The sequence below is a fragment of the Pezoporus flaviventris genome, unplaced genomic scaffold, assembly GCF_033815535.1.
Source record: "Pezoporus flaviventris isolate CSIRO_AGI_PZ_B2104156 unplaced genomic scaffold, CSIRO_AGI_Pfla_v1 ptg000073l, whole genome shotgun sequence".
NCBI classification, from domain to species: Eukaryota; Metazoa; Chordata; class Aves; order Psittaciformes; family Psittacidae; genus Pezoporus; species Pezoporus flaviventris.
The window spans coordinates 1,750,350-1,771,853 of NW_026892621.1; the positions used below are offsets into that span (position 1 = coordinate 1,750,350).

General features: G+C 43.4%; 1 protein-coding gene across 7 annotated transcripts in view; it reads right to left on the reverse strand.

The window, feature by feature from the left end:
• The window catches only part of CADPS (calcium dependent secretion activator), a 211,788-nt gene that overhangs the window by 62,357 nt on the left and 127,927 nt on the right, over positions 1-21,504 (reverse strand). For 2 of the 7 annotated variants that reach the window (XM_061472881.1, XM_061472876.1), the window contains exons 13-18: positions 19,110-19,297; positions 8,676-8,777; positions 7,703-7,766; positions 6,802-6,925; positions 4,335-4,403; positions 3,456-3,473 (exon numbers count right to left, since the gene is read on the reverse strand). In XM_061472881.1, the coding sequence (XP_061328865.1) occupies positions 3,456-3,473; positions 4,335-4,403; positions 6,802-6,925; positions 7,703-7,766; positions 8,676-8,777; positions 19,110-19,297 (565 nt within the window). The remainder of the gene's footprint in view (positions 1-3,455; positions 3,474-4,334; positions 4,404-6,801; positions 6,926-7,702; positions 7,767-8,675; positions 8,778-19,109; positions 19,298-21,504) is intronic. The other 5 variants (XM_061472882.1, XM_061472878.1, XM_061472883.1 and 2 more) reach the window with 3 other exon arrangements.

Consider the following 21,504-nt stretch of genomic DNA (forward strand, 5'->3'; position numbering starts at 1 on the left):
TCATTTGTGAGGCAATCATGAAAACAATAAAAACAGCTGCCGTTCTCAAGGTAACTATAAAGAGTAATGGACTTAGCCTGAGGATGAGGCAAAGCAGCCTTTTACTATATTTGTGAACTGAATTTGTGTGTACCTGAAAGGGATTTCATTGATATTATTTCTTTCAAATTAAGATGCGTTGCCTTAAACGCAAGGAAAATTAATAGAATTCTTTTTTTTTCAACTCACAAAAAGACTAATTCAGCTCTCAAACCCCAACATACCGAAAAGAGAACTGATCTCCTGACTTTCTGTTGATTATTCAAACTAGTGAAGAATTTTTGCATATCTGAATTGTGCCTCATGCCTCAGGCAGCAAATTGCTCTGCAGTTGGTAAGAGACTTAAGGAAAGATATCGACACAATGCAGATCTTTGTGTTTTCTGAAGCTCTTGTAATAACTTTGATGCTGTTTTAAACACTGCCTTGGAAAGGGCAAGAGGAAATCTCAAAAGCTGCATAATGACTCTTTGTTAAACACAACCGAATGGCACTTCAAGGAATGAGACAAATAAAGCAGCAGATCAGCAGCACAGAAATATAGGTTGTTGTCATGTCTGATTTAAAGTGTAAGACTTGTTAATGACTTCAGTCTCCACTCCTGATGTTTTCATCCTTTTTGCATCCATGTTTATCTGAGGAATGTAATTTCACTTTCTGTTTAAGCATTGGGGGTTATCACAAGTGCTGGAAGCAATTGCCCAGTGGTGGCTGGGCTGACAAATCACGTGGGACCTCTCCTTGTCTTGGACCAGGTTAATCAACAGGCAGCTCAGCTCCTAACCCTTCAGCACACACGCTAAGATTTATGGATATGTGCATAGGGCTTCTGAGGCTCAGATCCAGAAGTAGTGAAGTGACATAAAGTGAGCATGGAGGCTGTGACAAGGGCCAGTACGAACGCCTTGAAAAATACTGGTCTGCTTGTCAACAGCCTGCTGTATTGCTCTAGTAAAAAACCAACCTCCTCTGCACCTGCCTCCTCAGCTGAGGATGCTTTCCATGCCTGCTGGGCGAGTGCTATGTGAAAGATGCTCCATCGCTGGTGCCAGCCAAGGTTTCCAGCCTGACGTAAACACCTGAGAGATGTCTGCCTCTGCACAGGCACCGTGGCTGCCTCTTGCTGCTCTGTGGCAGCACTGACCCCTGCACTGACTAGGTTTCAGCTTCCCACATACCCTGGAATCACTGCTGGGTGTGTTTTCGAGGGAAGTCAGGCTTCCCCACCAGCTTGGCTGGGAGGGACTGATCCGAGGAGGACAGAGCATGCCAGGGATGTAGCATGGTGAGATGCTGTGCCTCCAGAGCCCTGCTTTCCCAAACAGGGGATGGGGAGGCTGCTGGACAAGCAAAAAACCGGTTATTTTTGGATAGACCCAGAGTAGCTGATTTCCCTTGGTAAACAGAGCAACAGAGCTTCAGTAGGTCCCTCTGCTCTCCAGTTACTTTCCAACTTGCAGTCTGTGCCTCACTGCTCTACCGCCCAGCACTAAGCACCGAGGTGAGACCATCCTCCAACCCCACATCTCTATTTCTCACCTCTGTGCATCACCTCAGCAGTACCACGAGAAGCCTGTCTTACAGAAACCAAAACTAAAACACAGTATGAGAAATACGTGGTCTGAAAACTAAAGAAGTCTTATGCTAAACTAAATCAATGGTCAAACTGACAAACCATTGCCCTGGCTGGCACCACCTCCAAAGCTGCCTGTACCCAACTCCCACAGTGCAAAGTGGCACTTGTTTTCATGGGAGCCCTCAGTGCCACAGCACCCCAACACAGTGCAGCACACTTCAAAAATCCCATGCGCAAGGGATGCAGAAGTGACTCTTTTCTAATGAAACAATGGATTCCTGATTTATGTAAATAAGCAGGTGAACACTTATTAAAAGGCTGCACTTATTAATCTGAGTGTTAGTAGTTTGTCTGGTTAATAATTAAAGCAAATCATTCTTCTTTAATTGTTTTAGCATAGAGTTTTGTTTAGTGTTCTATTTAATGGTTTTAAAGCGAGACAAGAGACTATATACTTTTCAGGAGAAAGGACATCAAAGGATGACATTTGTGTGTTTAAAAAGAAGTTGTTTTCAGCATCTTATTTTTATTCTTGCTTCTGGCAAAACAAATAACAAGTCAGGTCAAAGCCCAGTCACTTTTTCAACTCCACTTAAGCTGAGGAACTGGTTTCAAGTGAGTCCTGCTGACCTTGCCTGAAAATCTTTCATGTATGACAACAGATTTACAGGCACAAAGCAGCAGAGTCACAGCTCCCTGTGTCCTTTCACTTGCTCCAAGCATTGAGAAGAAGCAGTTTTATTTTAAACGAGCTGGGCCATAGAAACATCTTTCTGAATTTCTAAACCACGAGCACGCAACGAGCTGCTGTCAGCGAGCGGGATGCTCAGTGCATTGATTATGCTTCATGCACAACAGCCTGTGCTCACTTTAATGTTAGTTAATGGTAAGAGCTGGGATTGTTCCATTTGCTGTTTGTTTATTTGCACCTCTCATAGCCATAAGGATAAATTATTCTCCTTCTTATAAATATTTATTGCTATTGAAAATTAATTTTACTGTCATGCAATAGGTCTAGATCATTTGAGCTATATTGAGGAGAGAACCTGGCCCATCCTCTCGTACTGCTCTTTAAAAGCAGTTTGCCTTTGCAAGCACAACGGAAATCAACCTCATACTTTTTAAATTTGTTTGTTGTTTTGTTGTTTGTTTTTTTTTCCACAAAACAGAACAATCTACTCACAAAAAGAAATGAACAGTTCAGGTTTCAAGGACTTTCAAACTAGGACTCCAGGATACAACAGAAACGAGAACAGGGGCTTGCAGAGCTCCACCGTCCCTTCTGAAGAGATGGGCACTTGAGCTGAGCCTTTGCCTCATTACATGTCAGCACAGGTTAGAAACAAGAGACAAACATGACTTCTGTCCCACCAGATTGTTTGTTACACATTAACAAAAGAATAGGAAAAAAAGAATACTTAAAAACCCAGTCCTCCCATCAGGGCATAAAACAGAAGATGTGAAAACCAAAAATGAACGTTAGTTTAGTTATAAATGGGCTTGTTAGGTGTGGTAGATTGATGGCCAAATCACCAACATTAGTTTTTCACCCAGTTCTTTTGGAAAACGAGAAACTTTCACTCGACAAAGGCTAGATTCTCCTCTAAAACTGACTCCTGAGAAGATACTACATTTCTACATGGTATTTCTAATCTACACTCTATTCTAAGGAAGGAGGAAAAGAAGATTATGTAGACAGCACAAATTAACTCCTTAAGTATAAATGCATCTCCATTTTCAGCCTGAAGGAGTACATGTCTTAAGGAGCTATGAGAAAAGAAAACAAAATCAATATAACTCAACAGTCCTAGCAATTTATAATGCATATACAATTGTTCACCTGCATCCTTTTGATTCTCTATATGAAAGAGAGAAAGCAACAAGGAGAGAAAAGAGAGAAACAAGAACAGATATGCAGGATTAATGAGCAAGTGGACCGCACAGCCCCCCAGTTATGCGTGATATATGACATTTGAAAAGAAGAAAAGTCGCCCCGTCTCACCCCCCGCCCTCCCCAAAGCATGGGGTTACCAAAAGAAGCTCCTTTCACGGAGGTGAAAGAAAACGCTGCACAAATAGAAAACCAGGGAGGGCGAGCTCTGAGGACACAGAGGGGATCTCCAAGTGACATCGGGCTGGGACGTCCCATCCAGAGCTCAGTGTAAAGGAGTAAGTAAAAAAGGAGAGCAAGTAAAGTGCATCCTTCCGCTCGCGAGCTAACAGACAGGAGACATGTAAGATCTGATGTACAGAGAAAGGACAGCCTTATACAATCTTATACACAGGATTCCATAAAGATCTTATACGCAGGCAAAGGGATGGCTTTTTTCCAAGTGTCCTTTATCTGACCTCTAGCTCACTTCTCCCCCATTTAGCTGCTACCTTTTGATTGTGTACCAGTGACAAGCACTTCACAAATTGGGGTTACACGGAAGCAAAGTAAAAATGCATTCAGGTCACGGACATAAAGAAGAACTGAAAAAACTTACAGACAATCTGAGTTTATCACAAACAGATGGGTTAATTGTCTAACCTGTTTTAGGCTGATAAAAAGTGACTGGACTTCTCACACTGGGTTTTCACAGACAGAAGCAACAGACAAGCCAATGCTAAAAGACTTGAAGCAAGGAGAGTGAGTTGGTTTGGATCTGGACTTTCTTGAGGAAATGAAAACAGAAAGAGCGAGGACAGCATGGAGAGGAGGGTGGTAGGTACTCACGAATGGTTAAATCCATCACTTGAGAGGCCAAGCAGAAGACAGGATGCTCATACATTTCTCTCTTTTTCCCTATAAAAGAGGATTTGGGCATGCAAGAGGCTTAGGTCAGAGGTAAAGAGGTTATAGGCTATAGGTCAGAGGAAAACTTTATATCAGGTTAAAAGGAAAATAGCCGTAGAGTATTTTGGGGTACACACAGGATAAAAGGAAGGCAAAAAAAAATAAAAAAAAAGAGGCTTAAAATTGGAGATCTACTGGATTAACCATTCAGCATGCCCATGAGTCACAAAAGAGGCTGTGACCATGACTCTGGAGGTTTGCTCTTAACTGCTTGCAAGAATATAATGATCAAAACATCATGAATAGAGGGAAATAGAATTTCATTGGTTTAAGGCTCCAAGATACTAAGGATTTCAGCCTTCAGTATCTAAGGCTTTCACAGGTATTTCTTCATAAGCATAGCCTCAAGCACTGCTGCCACCGATTTGGTTCTGCACCCGTGACAAAACTCTCTTAAATGCGTGGCTATTCAAATGTCAGCTTTCAAAAGCAAGATTTCAAAGCCACATAAGGTGCGCAGGAACACATCTCACCAAGGAAAACTTGTGATTTGCTCTTCTAAGGAAGTATTTGGACATGTTGTGGACTATGCTCATGAGAGAAAACCTGATGCATGCAGCTGGCGGATGTTGGGTTGTTCGAATTAACAATCCCAGCATGCTTGGAAATTGGTGTTACAACCACTTTTATAGAGACAGTATCAAAAAGTGGCTGTGGCCAATCACGGATAAAGGAGGAGAAAAGCAGAAGAGAGCAGGTAGTGTGGAATGAACTATTTCCCTGAAAAGGTAGCTGGAAAAAAATAGGTTTGTTGCTTCAAAGTATTCCCAGACCTAAAAGTCACAGTGCAAAAAGGAGGGCAGGTAATTAACACAACCAAGAAGAATTGAGGCACAAAAGGAAAAGTACACACTAACTGTTCTACTTTGGAAATGAATGCATTTTTACTTACAGATCATAAAGTTTGTTTTTGCATAGATTTATCTGAAAGAAGAGAGCAAATCTTACCAACGAGTTAGTGATATTTACACAGAGAACCTAAGGGAGCCAGCCCTGCTTAGAAGCATCCATCAAACAGAAAAGCTGCTTTTGATTCTCAGTCCTTCTCCAGCCTTGTCAAGTATATTTAAACATTGCATTTTACAGAATGCACCAATTAAAATAGCCTGTGAAGTTGAGTATTTCAATAAATTGCCTGATAATACAGTGCTTATGAAACCTTCGTTCATTCTCTATTTTTGTCACTCATTACCAAGTCAAGAGTTGATAAACATCCTTTTAGTGCCCAATTCTTAAGTGTTTCTCACTGGATGCATAACAATGAATTCATTACCACTGGTACACAATTTGCATCAACAGACAGGAAAAAAAAATGGAAAAAGAGAGGACATGTCATGTACAGAACCTGGACAATTTGTCATGTAACAACCCAATTTTTCATGTAAACAAGAGCAATGAAGAAATCAGAGGGAGTTTTGGGTGGGATTTTTTCTCCTCTCAATATTGTCCTAGAGGCATACGACAATAATCTCAGGTGTGCGAAAGCTTCACATCACACATAACAGAAACCCAAAGTCTGGAGCAGAACATACCATTCATCTGGAACATACAGGTTTAAGCAATTGGGAACTCGGATAAAGTTGGGTAGGAGTTTCAAGTTAGGAACAGCAGCCAACAAGGTACCAACATAAACTGATTAACATGTAAAGAACGACTGGATTGTAGAGCTTCAGCTAACACATATCTTCCAGCAAGCTTTAAAATGTCTTTTTGATGGCTACATGTGTCTCTGGTCACCAGTTATTATTCTCCCGTAACTTAAAAGGTCAATAATATCAGCTCTGCCAGATTTAGAGTGACAAGAAAGAAATCTGATGCAAGTATGGGATCACTGATCAATGACTGCTATGCAAACTGCAATGAGAACAAAACACTCCCAGAAAAAAGACATTTTAAATTGGCTACGAATGATTAAGCATAGATTAAACAGTTTTTCAGCTTCTTATTTTTCACTTGTTTCCTGAACTCCACTGTCACAAGCAATTAGCTGCACTACACCTTCAGCTGCAAAGATGACATCCCAAGTATTTCTCAATTTGCTTTTAAAACCACGACATGAGTCTCAATCCTACACCACTGGCCGAATGCACTAACGATCACATACACACAAAAAGCTACAGCTCCTTTTAACTGTTTCCTCCCCCTTTTCTATAAAAAGAAACGTTTTGCATAGCTTCCATTCTTAACTGCTTCCGAAGCCAACACCACAAAAAAAAAAGATTCAGAATCACATCAGTTTTATTGACAAGTGAATAAATAGCAAATGAGCTTCTTTTAAATAGCTCCCAGCCACAGTTGCCTCCTAGAAACATAACAAAATTGTAATTTCGCAAAGAAAGAGCCTTACCTTCAATTTTGGCATACTCTGATAGTCGAGTATAATTGACTAGAGCTGCTTGCTCCAAGCATTTACGGATGACTGTTTTTACCTCCTCTTGAGGGACCGGAGTAACTATGTCTTTCATCAGAACCTTGACACAAGAAAATCTGATTTGTTGTGGCATCGGGCACACAGAACTGTTTTTCTCCAAGCCCAGCGCACACATCCATTCCTGCTCAAGTGCTGCATGGCTCTTGGGGTATATGTACAATAGGCAGGATCCACTAACAAGGTCACCTTGGCCAGCTCGAGATGTGGGACCTACCCCTGCTGTGGTATTCCACTTCTATAGCTATACCCTACGGCATGCCCTGAAATCAGTACTTCTGATTTTTTTTAGGGCATGCCATTAAGATCTATTGCGACTTTCCCAGTACTAGGCAATGTTATGTCATTCTCTGGCTCTGCTGACTGACTTGGTTTTAAGTCTGGGCTTGGCCAAACTGAGTGTTAGGAGAGGTGAGAAGGATGCTGGAGCAGCAGGAAGGCTGAAATAGGGATGGGGAGAATAATGGTGAGCAGGTTTCAGACACCTGGGAGAAACAAGTCTGCCTTGAGATGGGTATTTCACCAGACAGCAGCCAGGCATTGCTTACAAGGCTCTGTGGCAGAGATGCTTGCCAGCAAGATCCTCCACCCTTACCTATGAGCAGACACAGGCTGTGATGCCTTTAGTGGCCAGGCTACACCTGCCTCTGAGCTGAAGCAGGAGAGAGAACAACCCCACCTAAATCCCACATTTCAACATTAAATATCGTTATTCAATACTATCATTAATTACATGTCCTATGGAAACCCAACAGTTCCTCAAGCTCTAGATGGAAATATACATGAATACAGGCAGTTTTAACCACTCTCTTACGCTTACCCGTTCCAGCAGCGATAAAGTAGCTTTTAGTGCACCTTCTGGACGGCCAAATGGAAAGCAGTACCTAGAAAAAACACATCATGTTAACATCACTGCATGTGAATAAGCCTTTCCAGAGCTATAAAGATGCTTTCCTGAATATGCGCAAGCAATTTCCTAGTCCCTCTGCCTGGAATGAGCAGTCTTTCTACAGGGTAACTTTCCAAAAGGGTTTGATGGTGTGGACAATAAGGCAGCAATAATAATAATAATTAATAAGCTGATTGTTCTAGCAGCTTCTTAAAACTGGGCGGCACCTGGGGAGTTTTTAGATTTCCCAGGAGAGAGTTAAATATCACCTTACTGCAAAAGTGAAAAAAAAACCCAACCCAAATCCCCTCTGGCAAGGTACATTTCCGTCCAGCCAGAGACCCAGTGATGCATCAGGCTGTAGGTAACCGTCTGAACCAGGCACTATCCCAGCGAGTGGCAGCTCCCAGGGGCTCCCACAGGCACTCTGCATGTGAATGCACATCACACGTCTGCATGCAAACGTGCATAACCTGTCCAACCTGGCTGGTGTGCTGGGGGCAATTCACCCCGTTTTGAGGGAGCAGAATCCATCCCTGCAGAAAGCCCTGCCCACCTGAATACTAGGGAGAAGGGAATATACGCGGGTAGTAACTGAGCAGAGAACAGAGAAATAAGAGGATAAGGGACATTTCTTCTTCTTGTTCAATTTTAGAAAAAATAAAAGCATTACCATGCCTAAGGGAGCAAGATGGTTTGAAATATCCTGTAAAGGTTATATATTTGAAATCACTCTCCATTACAAACACACTACAGTGCAAGCTTCACTGCCCTGTGTAGGTCTGTGTCACTTTTGCAAAATTCATGTATGCATTCAAAACCTGCCTTTTGGCTTTGCTGCATATAGGAGGGAGCTGGGAGGAAATCAGTCCTCTCGCATTCAGCCTGGGCTCTCTGCCTTTACCTAAAATGCGTGATCTGATTCTCCAGAAGCAAACGGAGCCGCTCCTTGATCTCTTCGAAACGCTCTTTCTCATCCACGGTCACAGTTCCTATCCCATCAGGCCTGGAGGAGAAATGCCATGAATGACTCAGACTCCACACCACGCCACCCTGGTAACTCATCCCTGCAGCACACAGCACGATGCCCTTTAGGAAAGGGATGCCACCAAATATGAGACGTGGGACAGAGGATGTGCCACACCAAGACACAGATGGTTGTGGCAGCATCAGTGCTGAGGTATCAAAACCAAACAAATAAATAAATACCTTCTCTCAGAGACATAATCTAGATGTGGATTCCCCCCCCTCCTTTATTTTTGCTGTGATAGGGAAGTCAGAAAACACAGAATCCCCCCTAAATACACCTATATGACAATGCACTTACTGAAGGATAGAGCCCATTGCTGGCAAAATAGGGACTGAATTTCTGCATAAAAAATCAGCTGGCAATTTAACACAATTCACAGTACAGAAGAATTACTGACAACAGGAATATATACAAACAGAATATGAAATTCTGTACTCCTTCATAACTGCTGAATCACCCCACTATCTTGATTTTCTCGAAGTGAACCATCTCTGATATATGCTGCAATGTGCCTGGAGAGCGACATGCATTTTGTATTTGAAAATGCAATGCCATTTCGGTCATTTAATTTCAACTTATAAAAATTAACATATTGATACGATTCACCAACGCTTTTCTCGGACTATTTACAACACTTTCGCATTTCAGGAGTGCACAGAGGTGCGTTGTGACACACAGGTCCTGCTGGCTTGGGGTATTTCCCATCGTTCACAGAGCACAGTGTGAACCCTGCTGAAGCTCTCTCCCGGGGCTGGATGATGCAGTGGTCCCTGTGCTCTTCCACCCCGTACCTCTGCTGATGCCAACCCATCCGAGAGCCGAAAGCAGCAATCCCCTCCTTCTCCCCCACACCCACATGGAGAAACATGCCATGCAGCAGAATTCCAGACGAGAGGAAAGCGCGAGTCTAATCCATACACCAAAGGAATCGGCCAGGCAGACAATCAACAGCACCGCTTCCCATTGCCGGCGAGCAAAGTCTACGGATTTGTGTACTCCTTGGGCAACTCTGCTGGCACAGGCACTCTTTAGGTAATGTAAGACACCTTAAAATTGAACAAACGTTCTTACTTAAAGGCCTCCTCCAGTGTTCAGCTTAAGCTGCATAAATCCGCAGTACTGGACTGGTTTGGCTATACAAAAGACTTGGCAAGGGATTACAAAGCTTCTAATGAACCTCCTGTCAGGGGTTAATTGGTTGGCTTTATTTTCTTCTTAAAGAATCAAAGGCCCTAAACTTTAAGGGAAGGAAAAAAAAAAGCTATTAAAAAAAAATAAATTAAAAGCTATAAAATCTGTATAACCACTTTTCCTTGACCCTGCATTTAGTTAGTTAGCTCTTGATATCTTCAACGCAAACTCTGGTATTCCAACACAGGTGAATAAACCATTAAAACCTTTTGGATAGGAACTTGCAAACTGTACATGATATTTACTGCAGAATTTTAAAGCTAAATATACATTAAATAAAACTTGCAACATGGACACGGAAAAGGACTCGAATACCAGGGGATGTATTTAAATTTAAAGAACATTTCATCAGAAATCTTGACTTGATTATTTGCCAAATTCAGTTGTGTATTGAAGAAAAAAAATAGGAAAAAAAAGATTTAGGCTGAAACTTGGATAAAATGTCTCATCTGGGGAACACATTTCATAAACAGTTTTGGAAGTATGGATCTGGTCTCATTAGTACCTAATTAGGATTAGTTATTTTGAAGAAATGAGCAAGCCACAAGAAAACCAAATTAGCGAGCAAAAATTAATGTCTGAACATACTTAATATATTTTTATTCCAAAGTTCCATAAAATATTTAATATTCAGGCAGAGACGTTCATGCTTCTTGTGATGCTGTGCACCTCACAGTGCCTGGTTTGCTCCCAAGCAGAAAAGCAGATAAGTCAAGGCAGACCACATTAAATGCCATACGCTAAGGAGCAGGGTTGAAACCCCCATTTGACTTTTGGCACTTGATTCTCTCCCTGTACCCATAGCAGCTCACAGAGTGTCACTAGGTTAATTGTATCAGCACTGACAAATGGGGTAGGAGAAGCTGCCTGCCCTGGCAGTGATTTACTGATGGACTGGAAATGGTCTGAAAGTTATGTTACCCTTTGCTGGGTCAGTAACCCCAACTGGAGAGATTTAATGGCAGGATCTGACAGCTTGGGTTGGGGGGCAGCCCTTTTGCATGAATCACAGTTTCTAACTGAATTCAAACAGCTTCGATTTTGCCAGAAATGTTTATTTAGTGCTCACCACATAACAATTGATGGTGGACACCCAAATGGGCTGATGTGACCCAAATGGGCATCAGTTGTGTCCTGGTTGGGCAGTGGTGGCTCTGGAAGTATCACTTTGGAAGCACTGATCCACACAAAAACAAAAGGTGGGTCTGGAGAGGGAACCTCTGGCCCATGTGGCTCTCACTCAAATCTCAATGCCCCAAGGGATACCAGCCCAACCGCTGCGGCGCATGTAGACCATGAAGGCTCAACCACCTGGTCTTTGACTTTCTTGGGGCCAGGAGGACATCAAACCCAGTGACCCCGGCCACCATTCCCTCCACGCAGGGCCTACCACACAGTGTAAACTCACGCTGCCCTCGTGTATGATGCTACTGCAAACTTGAGACAATCTACAGGTCAGCTGTAGCCATTTTTGAAGCAGCACGGATGTCTGGAAGGGCCTGCCAACCGAGAGCCATCACCACGGCAAGGACTCCCTTTCTCACCCAGCTGTGGACTATATTGTATCTGACATGATGAGCATCTCTTGAATCTACCTTTCAAATTTTCGGCAAACCATTTTCTCACTGTCCTTCACAAAGTTGACATTTTCGGCAGCATGATAGGAAAGATGTCATGTCGGCTGCTTTTCAAGTTGTTGTCACAGTGGTTAGCACCAGTTCTGTCATCTTTGCTTTCCTCACAATCCCCCATCTTGAGCCATGTCACAAATAATAATACTTCCAATGTTTTTGTCAAATTTCAAATACTATAACCCAGCTGCACATCTTCGGATTTACTAGTTATGTTAATCTTTGTTGCTCATCTTCCCAGAAGCTGAAGCATTAGGAACTCATTAATTAGTGACAAATGCAGGATATACATAGAACTGGAAAAAACACTACCCAAAGCCTTGCACTTAATTTATTAGCTTGATAATTTCAAAAGCTAATTAAATATTCAAGTCAAATATACTTTGAAAATGTAATCTTTTTGAGGGAACATATTTATTTTCCCTTTTGCAAGAACACAAAGGGTAGATAGCTTAGCATCACTATAATTTAAGATTCACTTCTGTGCTCTAGACAATTCCAGTACATGGCTGATGAAGCTGAAAAAAATCCCCAGAAGAAGCACAAGTTGCACCAGCTTGTTCTGATGCTTATTGGAAATCTTGTTTTCAGCAAAGGTCTCCAGCTCAACTTTGATATTTGCTATTTGATCTCATGGACAGAAGCACCGACTCCTCCAGTGAGCAGCATTTCTGCAGCAAGGCTAGCTAAAATGCAGCTGCAGAACATAGATGCTCTCACACGCAACCCATAACCATGACATTATTACACTGATGGGGAATGAGAGGAGAGCAAAAGGGTGGAAAACAAAGTTCTGTATGTACATGGTATATACAGCTGCATGAGAGACAAAATGGGTTTGGGTCTATGAGTTCAGGTCAACAAACACCACGAATGCCTCCATCTGCGTGGCGACGTAATATCCTCTGATTCTCTATAGCTCCTGCTTACTGAGGTGTATGGCAGAAGTTGTGGGCAGAGAGGGAAGCAGAAGGGCAAAGAAGGCAAGAAAAATAAATAAGGAGATTTTTAATTATAAGTAAACAAGTTTCAGATCACTCCTTCTGCTGCAGATTCACTGTGTTGGCTCTAAACTAGCAAATTCCCACTGTAAATATTTCACATGAAAAGTTTTAAATGCCACTTTCCTAATCCCCCCTTGTTTTTAAGTTTGAAGCCATGAAAACGACATCAACAAAGCAGGTGGTGAAATTAAAAAAAGGGTTGCAATTTAAACAGGAAAAAATGATAGTCCTTGTTTAGCTTGGATGGGTTGTGCAAATTCTGGGGTTAATTATAAATTATAATTAGGACCTGTGCTCCTAAGGCCACTGCTTTATTCTACAAGCCCCGCCTCCCCCCATGCCCTTTTCTAATTATACCCGCTGCCCCCAGGGATAGTTATGCTGCTAAAACAAATATATCAAAATGATTTTTTTCTTAACAAAGACTAATATATGAAGCAATAGCACATGCATTTGTACAAAATTATAAATCTATAGTATAGCTCCAGTGGGTTAATCTCTTTGACATAAGCCTCTATGAAACACCATGGCGGCTCATAAACGAAAAGACATATCATCTTTTACACCTTTTATGTTTAACTTGTCTACACTTTTTTTTTTCACTAGGGAAAATATTGCTTACACGTAGCAAACAGATCTTTGCACGCACTGTGAGCCCTGGCATGCAGAGCCAAGGGAAAAAAAACAATGTCAAAAACTGATGCAAATAATTTGATTTTTTAAGTAACAACTCAAATATAAAACACGTGCTGCCTTCAGCTCCCTTGCTGCTTGCCAGGTGCAGCACATATGAGCTATACAGTAAACATCAATGATTAGTGCCTTGGACGGCATGTGTCAGGATAGGCTTTCAAAGGAGCCCTCGCAGGAAGACTCGCCTGCGCGAAGTCCCACCGCTCACACGGGGACTGGCTCTGGGGATGGAGGCAGGATCACAGCTGCCTGCCTGCCGCCTCCTGCATCTCCCCCTGGTAAATCTGATCTCAAAGAGCCCACCTGTTTAGACCTCTTGGAAAAAAGAAAGCTTATTCAGCAAAATACTGATTTTCCCCAACTCCCCTTTTTATGGGAGTTCACACAGTGTGGGAAATGTGGGTTGAAAGCCCTTTGTTAAGCCTGGCTCTCCACCCGCTTGAGATGCTGCAGAGCAAGGGAGCCATTTCATCCCCCCAGCTCCTGCCTTCATGTTGCTTGGGCTCTCCTCCACGCTGCAGCACAGAGCCAAGTCACGGCTCATCGCTTCTCATGTGCGATCTACACCCCTGACGTAGCGTGGCTGGACCGGATGGTTCCTGAGCACTGCCATCCTACACCCATTGTAATGAATCACGTCAGCCGGCCACGCTGAGCTGGTGATCTGCTGGTGGCTGGCAACCCACTTCCCTTCAGCACAGACAGTGGATCCTACCCGACAGCCAGCCGTAAAGCATGCCGTGTCACCACGGACTTACCATGGGGCTGGTTGGGACATGGAGCCAGCACCTAATGAAAGGTTACAGCATTATGCCCTGCCAGATTTCAACCTTTCCTACTGCAGCCAGGGCTGTGCATTTGAACGAGATGTGGAAACTAAACACAAACTACTGGGGAAGTATATAAAGATACTGTGATAAAGCATTCATATATTTACTACTTCTTCTAAGGGACCAAAAATGTCCTGTTTTGTTTTGTTTGTTTTTTTTTAACTAGCTGTACAGAAATATCTTAGAATCATATGATAGAACAGTTTTGGTTGGAAGGGACCTCAAAGATCCTCTAGTTCCAACCCCCAAATCTTGTTTTTATGTGAAACAGACAGATATATAATTAGTATACAATGGAAAAAAATTACATATATGCTACACAGACTTTTCAATTCCTCAGGGTTTATGACAATAAGATTATTTCTTCTGGCTTTGAGTAGTAAAAAACTAATGGTAATGCTAGCTAATGAAAGAGCTACTTCTTAAAAACAAGTCTGATGCTGTAAAATACAGCTTGAGCAAGTCATTAATGTACCAAATTAATTAGAATTATAGAATGGTTTGGGTTGGAAGGGACTTCTAAGATCACCCACTTCCAACTCCCTGCCATGGGCAGGGACACCTTCCACTAGCCCAGGTTGCTCAAAGCCCCATAATTAGACAGTCACTAATTATTAATTAGTAGAGGGTGTTGTAGCTGCTTGGACCTTGGGTAAATAGTCAGTGAACAACTTCCAGAAAATGCTGGTGTTCAATCGTTATTAGACTGGAAGAGATTCAGTCTGTCACCCTGATTTTGCTAAGTTCAGTGTCTGCTAATACTTAGCATGCACATGATCAATATTTTAGCCTTATTTTTAAAATTCTGACTAAAAAGCACAGAAAGAATCTTTTTTGGTGCCAAATTTAAAAGTTAAAAATGAAGTTATAATACGCCGAAGTCAGAAAAAGGCACAAGAGAAACCAAAGTCACTCCTGAAACCCACTTCTTAGAAAGGGGCAGCAATCACTGCTTAAGGCTTTGGCACTAATTTGGGCGTGGGAAAGCTGAGCTGAACTTTCTGCTCCACGCTGCAGACAGGGAAGCAGCGAGGCTCCTCTAACACATCACTTCTCTGCATGGCAAACACTGCTGGCAGTACTGTCATAGATAGCCCTCCAACGTGAGGACAGCAACACACATGAAAACAGAAGGCAGGGAAAAATCTCGGTGGTCACATAAAACCTTCATAATTCTCCCTGGTCACATAAAACCTTCATAATTCTCCCCCAGATCACAATGTCTTCTCAAAAACACCCCTGCTTCTTGCCTTTGCTAGTTTTTTGGAGGACTATCGATGAAGGAAAGCAACACCCTCAGTACTGTAGTGGTGGTACCAAACGCAGGTATCAGTAATCACTCAGCGTGTGTTGTTGGATGTATGAGTAACGCTATGCCTTTCTTAACTGCCACATAGGTGAACACATCGAAAATCACATCATCTTCCATAATGGCAGGACTTTCAAAAGCCACCCAGTGATACGTGGTAGGCAAAACACTGTTATCAATTCACTAGTGAGCACAACAGTGAAAAAGCCTCAAGTTCCTTCGACTTAGTGAAGAGCAAGCACACGCGTAACAGTAAATCATGCAATATTCAACAGTTTTTGCCTCTTGCTGGTCCCTGCCTTCCTGACAGCCTGCACCTTACCTATTCAGGTGTCTGCAGGAGGTGAAACTTATGACAAGCAATGTACAATTAACTCCATTTTTACTTGGAAAAGGATGACTTTAACAGAAAAATTAAGGGGTTTGTCATGCAACTAGCAGTGATTTACAGCCTTGGTTTTGAGAGATTATGGCAGGCTTTCAGAGGTCTGAATAAGCTCCATGAGCCCACAGGAGGGAGGGGGAGACACCAAACCCTGACACAGAAAGCAACAGGGTTCCAAAGAGTTCCCAGAATCCCTTTTGACCATTTCACCTGATGCGGCCACAGGGTCAGCTACAAGCTTGGAGGTGCATTTCCACCAGCATCCATTCTGCTCCTGTCCCACGCTGCAGAGGCAGGAGCTGGACAGGCGAGGAGGCATCATCCCCATGCTGACGCCTGTCATCCTGTCAGCCTTGACCTTCAGGCTGTCCTCAGCATCCACACCGCAGCCCGCCTGCACTTCCCCGCTGACTGCGAGCGACTGTTGTCTCGCTGCCTGACCTTATGCAAACACGATACAAACAGACAGCCCACCTCAGATCCATCACTGACTGCTGCTAATACATGAGACTGATAGCCACATGAAATTATCTCCCTCCTCGACCTTCATTACTGGGTGGCATATTCTGACTGACAGCCAACCTCATTCTGGGGAAAGCTAAACCACCTGTTTGGGGTCTTTGGGCTGTCTAAAAGTGAAGGAACTTCCTTTAGTAAAGAAAATCAACACTTCCCCAGTTTTGCAAGAAAAAGAAGACTTTGATAAACAGAGAAAATGTCTTGTAACTTGAATCTTCCCCAGACCTCTGTGCATACCAATAACAACGCAATGCATAGATGCTTTGCTGGAGGTTGGGCAGGGGTGCTCTCACCTCAACAAAGTTTGCAAGGAAACTTTTCATCTCTTCCAAGAGCTACGTGTCTCCTGGGAAAAGCATGGCCAGCCCTAAGGCAACAAGCAACGTATGGACACAGCAGGTGGGAGGAAGGGATGTAGCTAAAGTGAACCCTGCTTTACACACGTCGCAACTGCCAGTAAGGACTGCACGGATGAACATTGGCTTTCTGTTGGTCTCTGCCAGCCAGCTCGCAAATTCATGATGCATGTGTCCTAAACAGCTTTCTGAACAGAAATCATGACTGTCCTGCTCAGATACTCAGACTTCTTACAGTAGACACAAAAGATACGGCATTGTGTTTTCTCTGTAGTCCATTTTCATGACCTCCTGATAGCAGAAGACAGAAAACACACACTGCAGTCTCTGTACCAAACTCCCGGGCGTTACACAGAGTCTGCCCTAGGTGAGAAGGCACAACACCACACCCTTGCAGATCCAGCACAGAGCTCCCTGTGATCCCCAGCAACAGCAGTGACCAGGAAGGAATATGAACCTTCAGCTTTCTGATGTGAAGTCAACCATCAGCCACAGACAGCTATGGCATAGCAAAACACCTCATTCCTTTCTCAGAACATCTTTAATGAGTTACTCGAACAGCTCACCTGAGACCAAGCTGCCCCTCTGGCAGTGCCCAGCAGTCCCCCAGCACAGTGCAGCAGCACAGGCGCATGACTGGGGTCCACACACCATGTGGGTTTCAAAGCAAGACATTTTCCTGAGACCACAGCTTTCCAGCCCCATAGGAAAGGAATGGTGAGGTAACACTTTAGCTCATACTGTCGGATACCTCCTGCCACCAACCCTGATGAAGAGAAGCTCAAGCTCTGGGTGTGCTGGGCCCTGTGAAGAGGTACAAGGGGTAGCTGTAACTGGCATCCAACCTCCTCTCTGTTATGGGCCACATGGGCTTTGAACCATGTCTTGTCCCCACAACAGGCTCCTGCTGGGTTGAGCCCTGCGATGGAAGAGGGGTGATGGGGGTAGCCAGTTTCAGCCACACGCTGCATGAGCCATCACTTAAACACACATCTACAACTCAAGGCCCTGACCCCTATGGGACTCGGGTGCCCAAATGCCATCCAACGCCCAGGAGAGTGCAAGACCTGAATGTTGGTGCCATAACACAGGGATGCCAGCTGCCCAGTGTGTTCAGTGGTGGAGGAGCCCGGTGCCCTCTACAACACACTTCTGTGCACTGCCCGCTTTCACTTACCTTTTCGGCTCTGGATTCGGCTGGGATTTGGAATCTTTCCTTTTTTTGGACTCCTTTTTGGAATCCTTTTTTGTCTCCGCTTCAGCAGCAGAGGCATGAGACACTTTGCCCCCCTCGCCGTCTGCACTTGGCTGTGACCCACCAAGTAATTCTGCCATGTGTTGGCTTGGGGGAGTGATTGAAACACGGGGGGCAAGGCCAGCAGCAAAAGTGAAAGAAACAAGAAGAAAACATGAAAAAACTCAAAAGAAACCAAAAGGAAACTAAACTGAAACAACTGAAATCAAAGAACAATTGCCAAAGAAGGAACGAACAGGCAAAAGAAAGTAAGAACTAAAAAAGAAACTAAGGAAGCAAAAACTCGGTTTCCATGACAAGATGTATGAAAGTAACTGCAAAAGCAAGCAGCAGCCTTGCAATGTGAAACCTGGGCAATGTGTGTCATAATTCAGGATGGTATTTACCAGAGGGTTTATGAAAACATGTAATTATTTTATAACATTCCTTTCTTCAGCAGCATATGCAGGATAGATAGTGATATCTCAAAGTGTATAATACAACTTAACAGGAAAACAGCAGAAAAAGAAGTTGCAATAGATGCTACAGCTGTCAACAAAGCAAATAGAAAAGGAAAAAGCACAGCTCCAGTTCCTTCCATCAAAGGTTTGTCACATTCGAGAGAAAGGAATGAAACTGAAATTGCTTTGCAACAGAGCAAGATAAAACCTTCAGTTATGTCTAAGCTATTGCCAAACTGACGTCACACACACTTTAAATGAGACACGGGTGCCCCAGGGGCTTAAAGCCCTTCTGAACACTGAAGTTTGATACTGCTGAAAATTTCACTGCTGCAACTTGTCAGATCTTCTCACACAGCAATTAAATCAGCACAGTGTATCATTTACTTCTATTTATTCAACCCGTGGCAGTCACACGTACTTCAACTCTATTGTGTCCAGAACTGCATCTAGCAGGTGCCTGCGTAAGAAAGTTAAAACCCCTCATTTCTGGAACCCTCTACATGCATTTTTATTGCTTACATTAAACAAGCAATGAAACAAACAAACAAACCGACTATGCCACTAGAAGTGCTGCTGCCAAACATCCACGGTGAAAACAAATTGGGGACTGTTGTGCATTATCCAAGGAAACCTATATTTGACAAAGTCATCCCTTGCTGGCAGGGAGCTGCTAGCCAAGAAGAATTCCTTACCTGTTGCCATGAACATGTGATGCACAAAAGGCAAAGCTGTAGTGAAGTAAGGTGGGGTCAATCATAGCTCCGTTTTCTGCGCGCTCTAGCAAATCTCTGAGGTAGCAGAGATGTCTGTGACAGCCTCTCACTCCATTACGTGCACAATACTCATCTAGCACAAAGACCTGGCCAGGACTAAACCAGCCCTGTTTAGAAATAAAGAGACTTGATTTTAAATATAAGTTATTAAATACAAAGGCTATCAGATTTGGACGCGTAGTGGTCAACTGTTCTAATAAAAGAAATAGAAACCTAAGGCTACATTAAGGAAAAAGGAGAGAGGTCACTTAAACAATACAGTCTGTACATCATCACCCAAACACAGCATAAAATCAGAGCAACTGTTAACAGAAACATATTGTGCTACCATTAAAGGGAATTGCCATTTAAAATGCTGGAAAGTTAGGCCAGTTCATATCAGTACCTAGCAAAAAAAGAAAAAATAAAGGGGAAAAAAAAGCTTACACCTTAAAGAGATGACAAAGGTTTGGTTATTTAAACAGTGCGAAACAGTAGTCTCATTTCAGGGATGGGATTGTACATTTGGCCAGGAACAAGAAGAGTGATCTGTGGGAGAGCATGGAGGATTACACTGAACAATGGCTTCTCTTGCACCTGGCAGGTAAAGATGTCCTGCAGACGGAGGAAGGCAGCTCCACAGTACCAGAGAGGGACGCTTCCCACCGTCCTTACTGCATACCACTGGTGACACGCTCCACCATCGCCCACCTCCTCGGCATCGAAGCAAGGGGAAGCTCTGCTCACAGGCAGGGTTTCTTTACACATCCGGAAACCTCAGACTATTTCTGTGTGTCAGTCCTGAGGGCCTGGTGACACACGGCTTGTGGTGCAACATCCGGGCTCCCGAGGAGGATGCCCTTCCCGAAGAGGGGATGGCTCTGATGAACATCCCAGGACGGCTGAAGCGGAGCGCGCCTCTGCCTTCAAGAAAGGCGCTAGTGAGAACAAGAATAATCTTGTAGATTGCGTTTCAAAACGCTGCAAAACCATCAATATTTACATGGGAATTTGGGTGCTAAACAATTGCTAAGACGCAGCTCTGGAATGCATCAAGCTGCAAAATCTTTCATCGTTTAATTGAAAAGTTCCTGCAGCGGGCGGGAGAGTAGTTGAGGCAGAGCACTGCCCCTATAGGCAACTTCTTTGCCACCCCATCTGTTACCCCAAATGCTACATCTTAGAAACAACACTGCTGTGAAAGATTAAAATATATTTTCTACCACTCAGATGACACCAAATCTTTTCTAGATGCCAAAATAGCTGCTTTGAAAAGAGTTGAAGAAATATCAATTAAGAGCTCAAAGACATAGAGAAGGATTTGCTCATCCTTATTGGGCCAACTCCAAAACAGATTGAGAAAAGAATTAAAATAATGAGGGGAAAATGATAGATATAGGGAGTAGCTACAGTGCTGGGATCACTAGAAGTGCACGTTTCAAAATGAAGACACAGAACAATGCAGATGGGATGGCACTCTGGAAGGCTATTTTTTGGGAGGGTATATTTGCCTCCACCGCTTTTAACGGTATTTTTGTTTGCTTTTTTTGGTTGGTGGAATTATGCTTGACTCCAGATTTCTTTTCATTGCCTGTTTGTTACATCTTTGGACTGTCTCTTCACCTTGTCTCTCTTCACACAAACCTTTGGCGATCAGGCTTGGTAAAAACATAGAAATGCCGTGATTGCTCTACAATAGAAAGATGTGTGTATTTGGTTACAGGGGTAAAAATGCAGTTGAAATTGTTGTATTCACCTAATACTACAAAGGACTCAGTCCTCCCTAAGAGGGTGAAATCTTGGCCCCACTGAGATCAGTGGAAAGGCTGGCACTAACTTCACTACAGGGCGAAGGAAGCAGGAAGCAGCGATCTGGAGCACCCCACATTGCTCCTCTGCATTGGGATTTGAAGTGCTGGTCCTCAGACAGACAGAAGGGATGGGGACAAACACTCAAGACTGCTGCCATGGCTAAGTGAGGGGAAGTGTGAGCAGAAGCTCAGAGGTTCAGTGATGAGCCTCATACCTCGTTAGAGCACAGGCAAGCAGACTGTGGGTGCAGAGATCCAGAGCTCAGGAAGACCAGGTGGTTGTCTTTTGCATGGCAGAGGTAGGAAATATAAAACCTGCTGCTGAATGGGGCTCCAAAGGAGCAGTAAATGCTGCTTCCCACAGCCCAGAAAAAAACCCTAAGGTTTGATGAAAGGCGATATTCAGACAAATCCCCCAGATCTTCAGGCAGATCCTGGCTCTTGATTAAGATTTGCCTGGCGCAACCAGCTGACAACCAGCCAGTCTGGCAAACGCAGCTGATAGTGATAACACACCGGGTGTC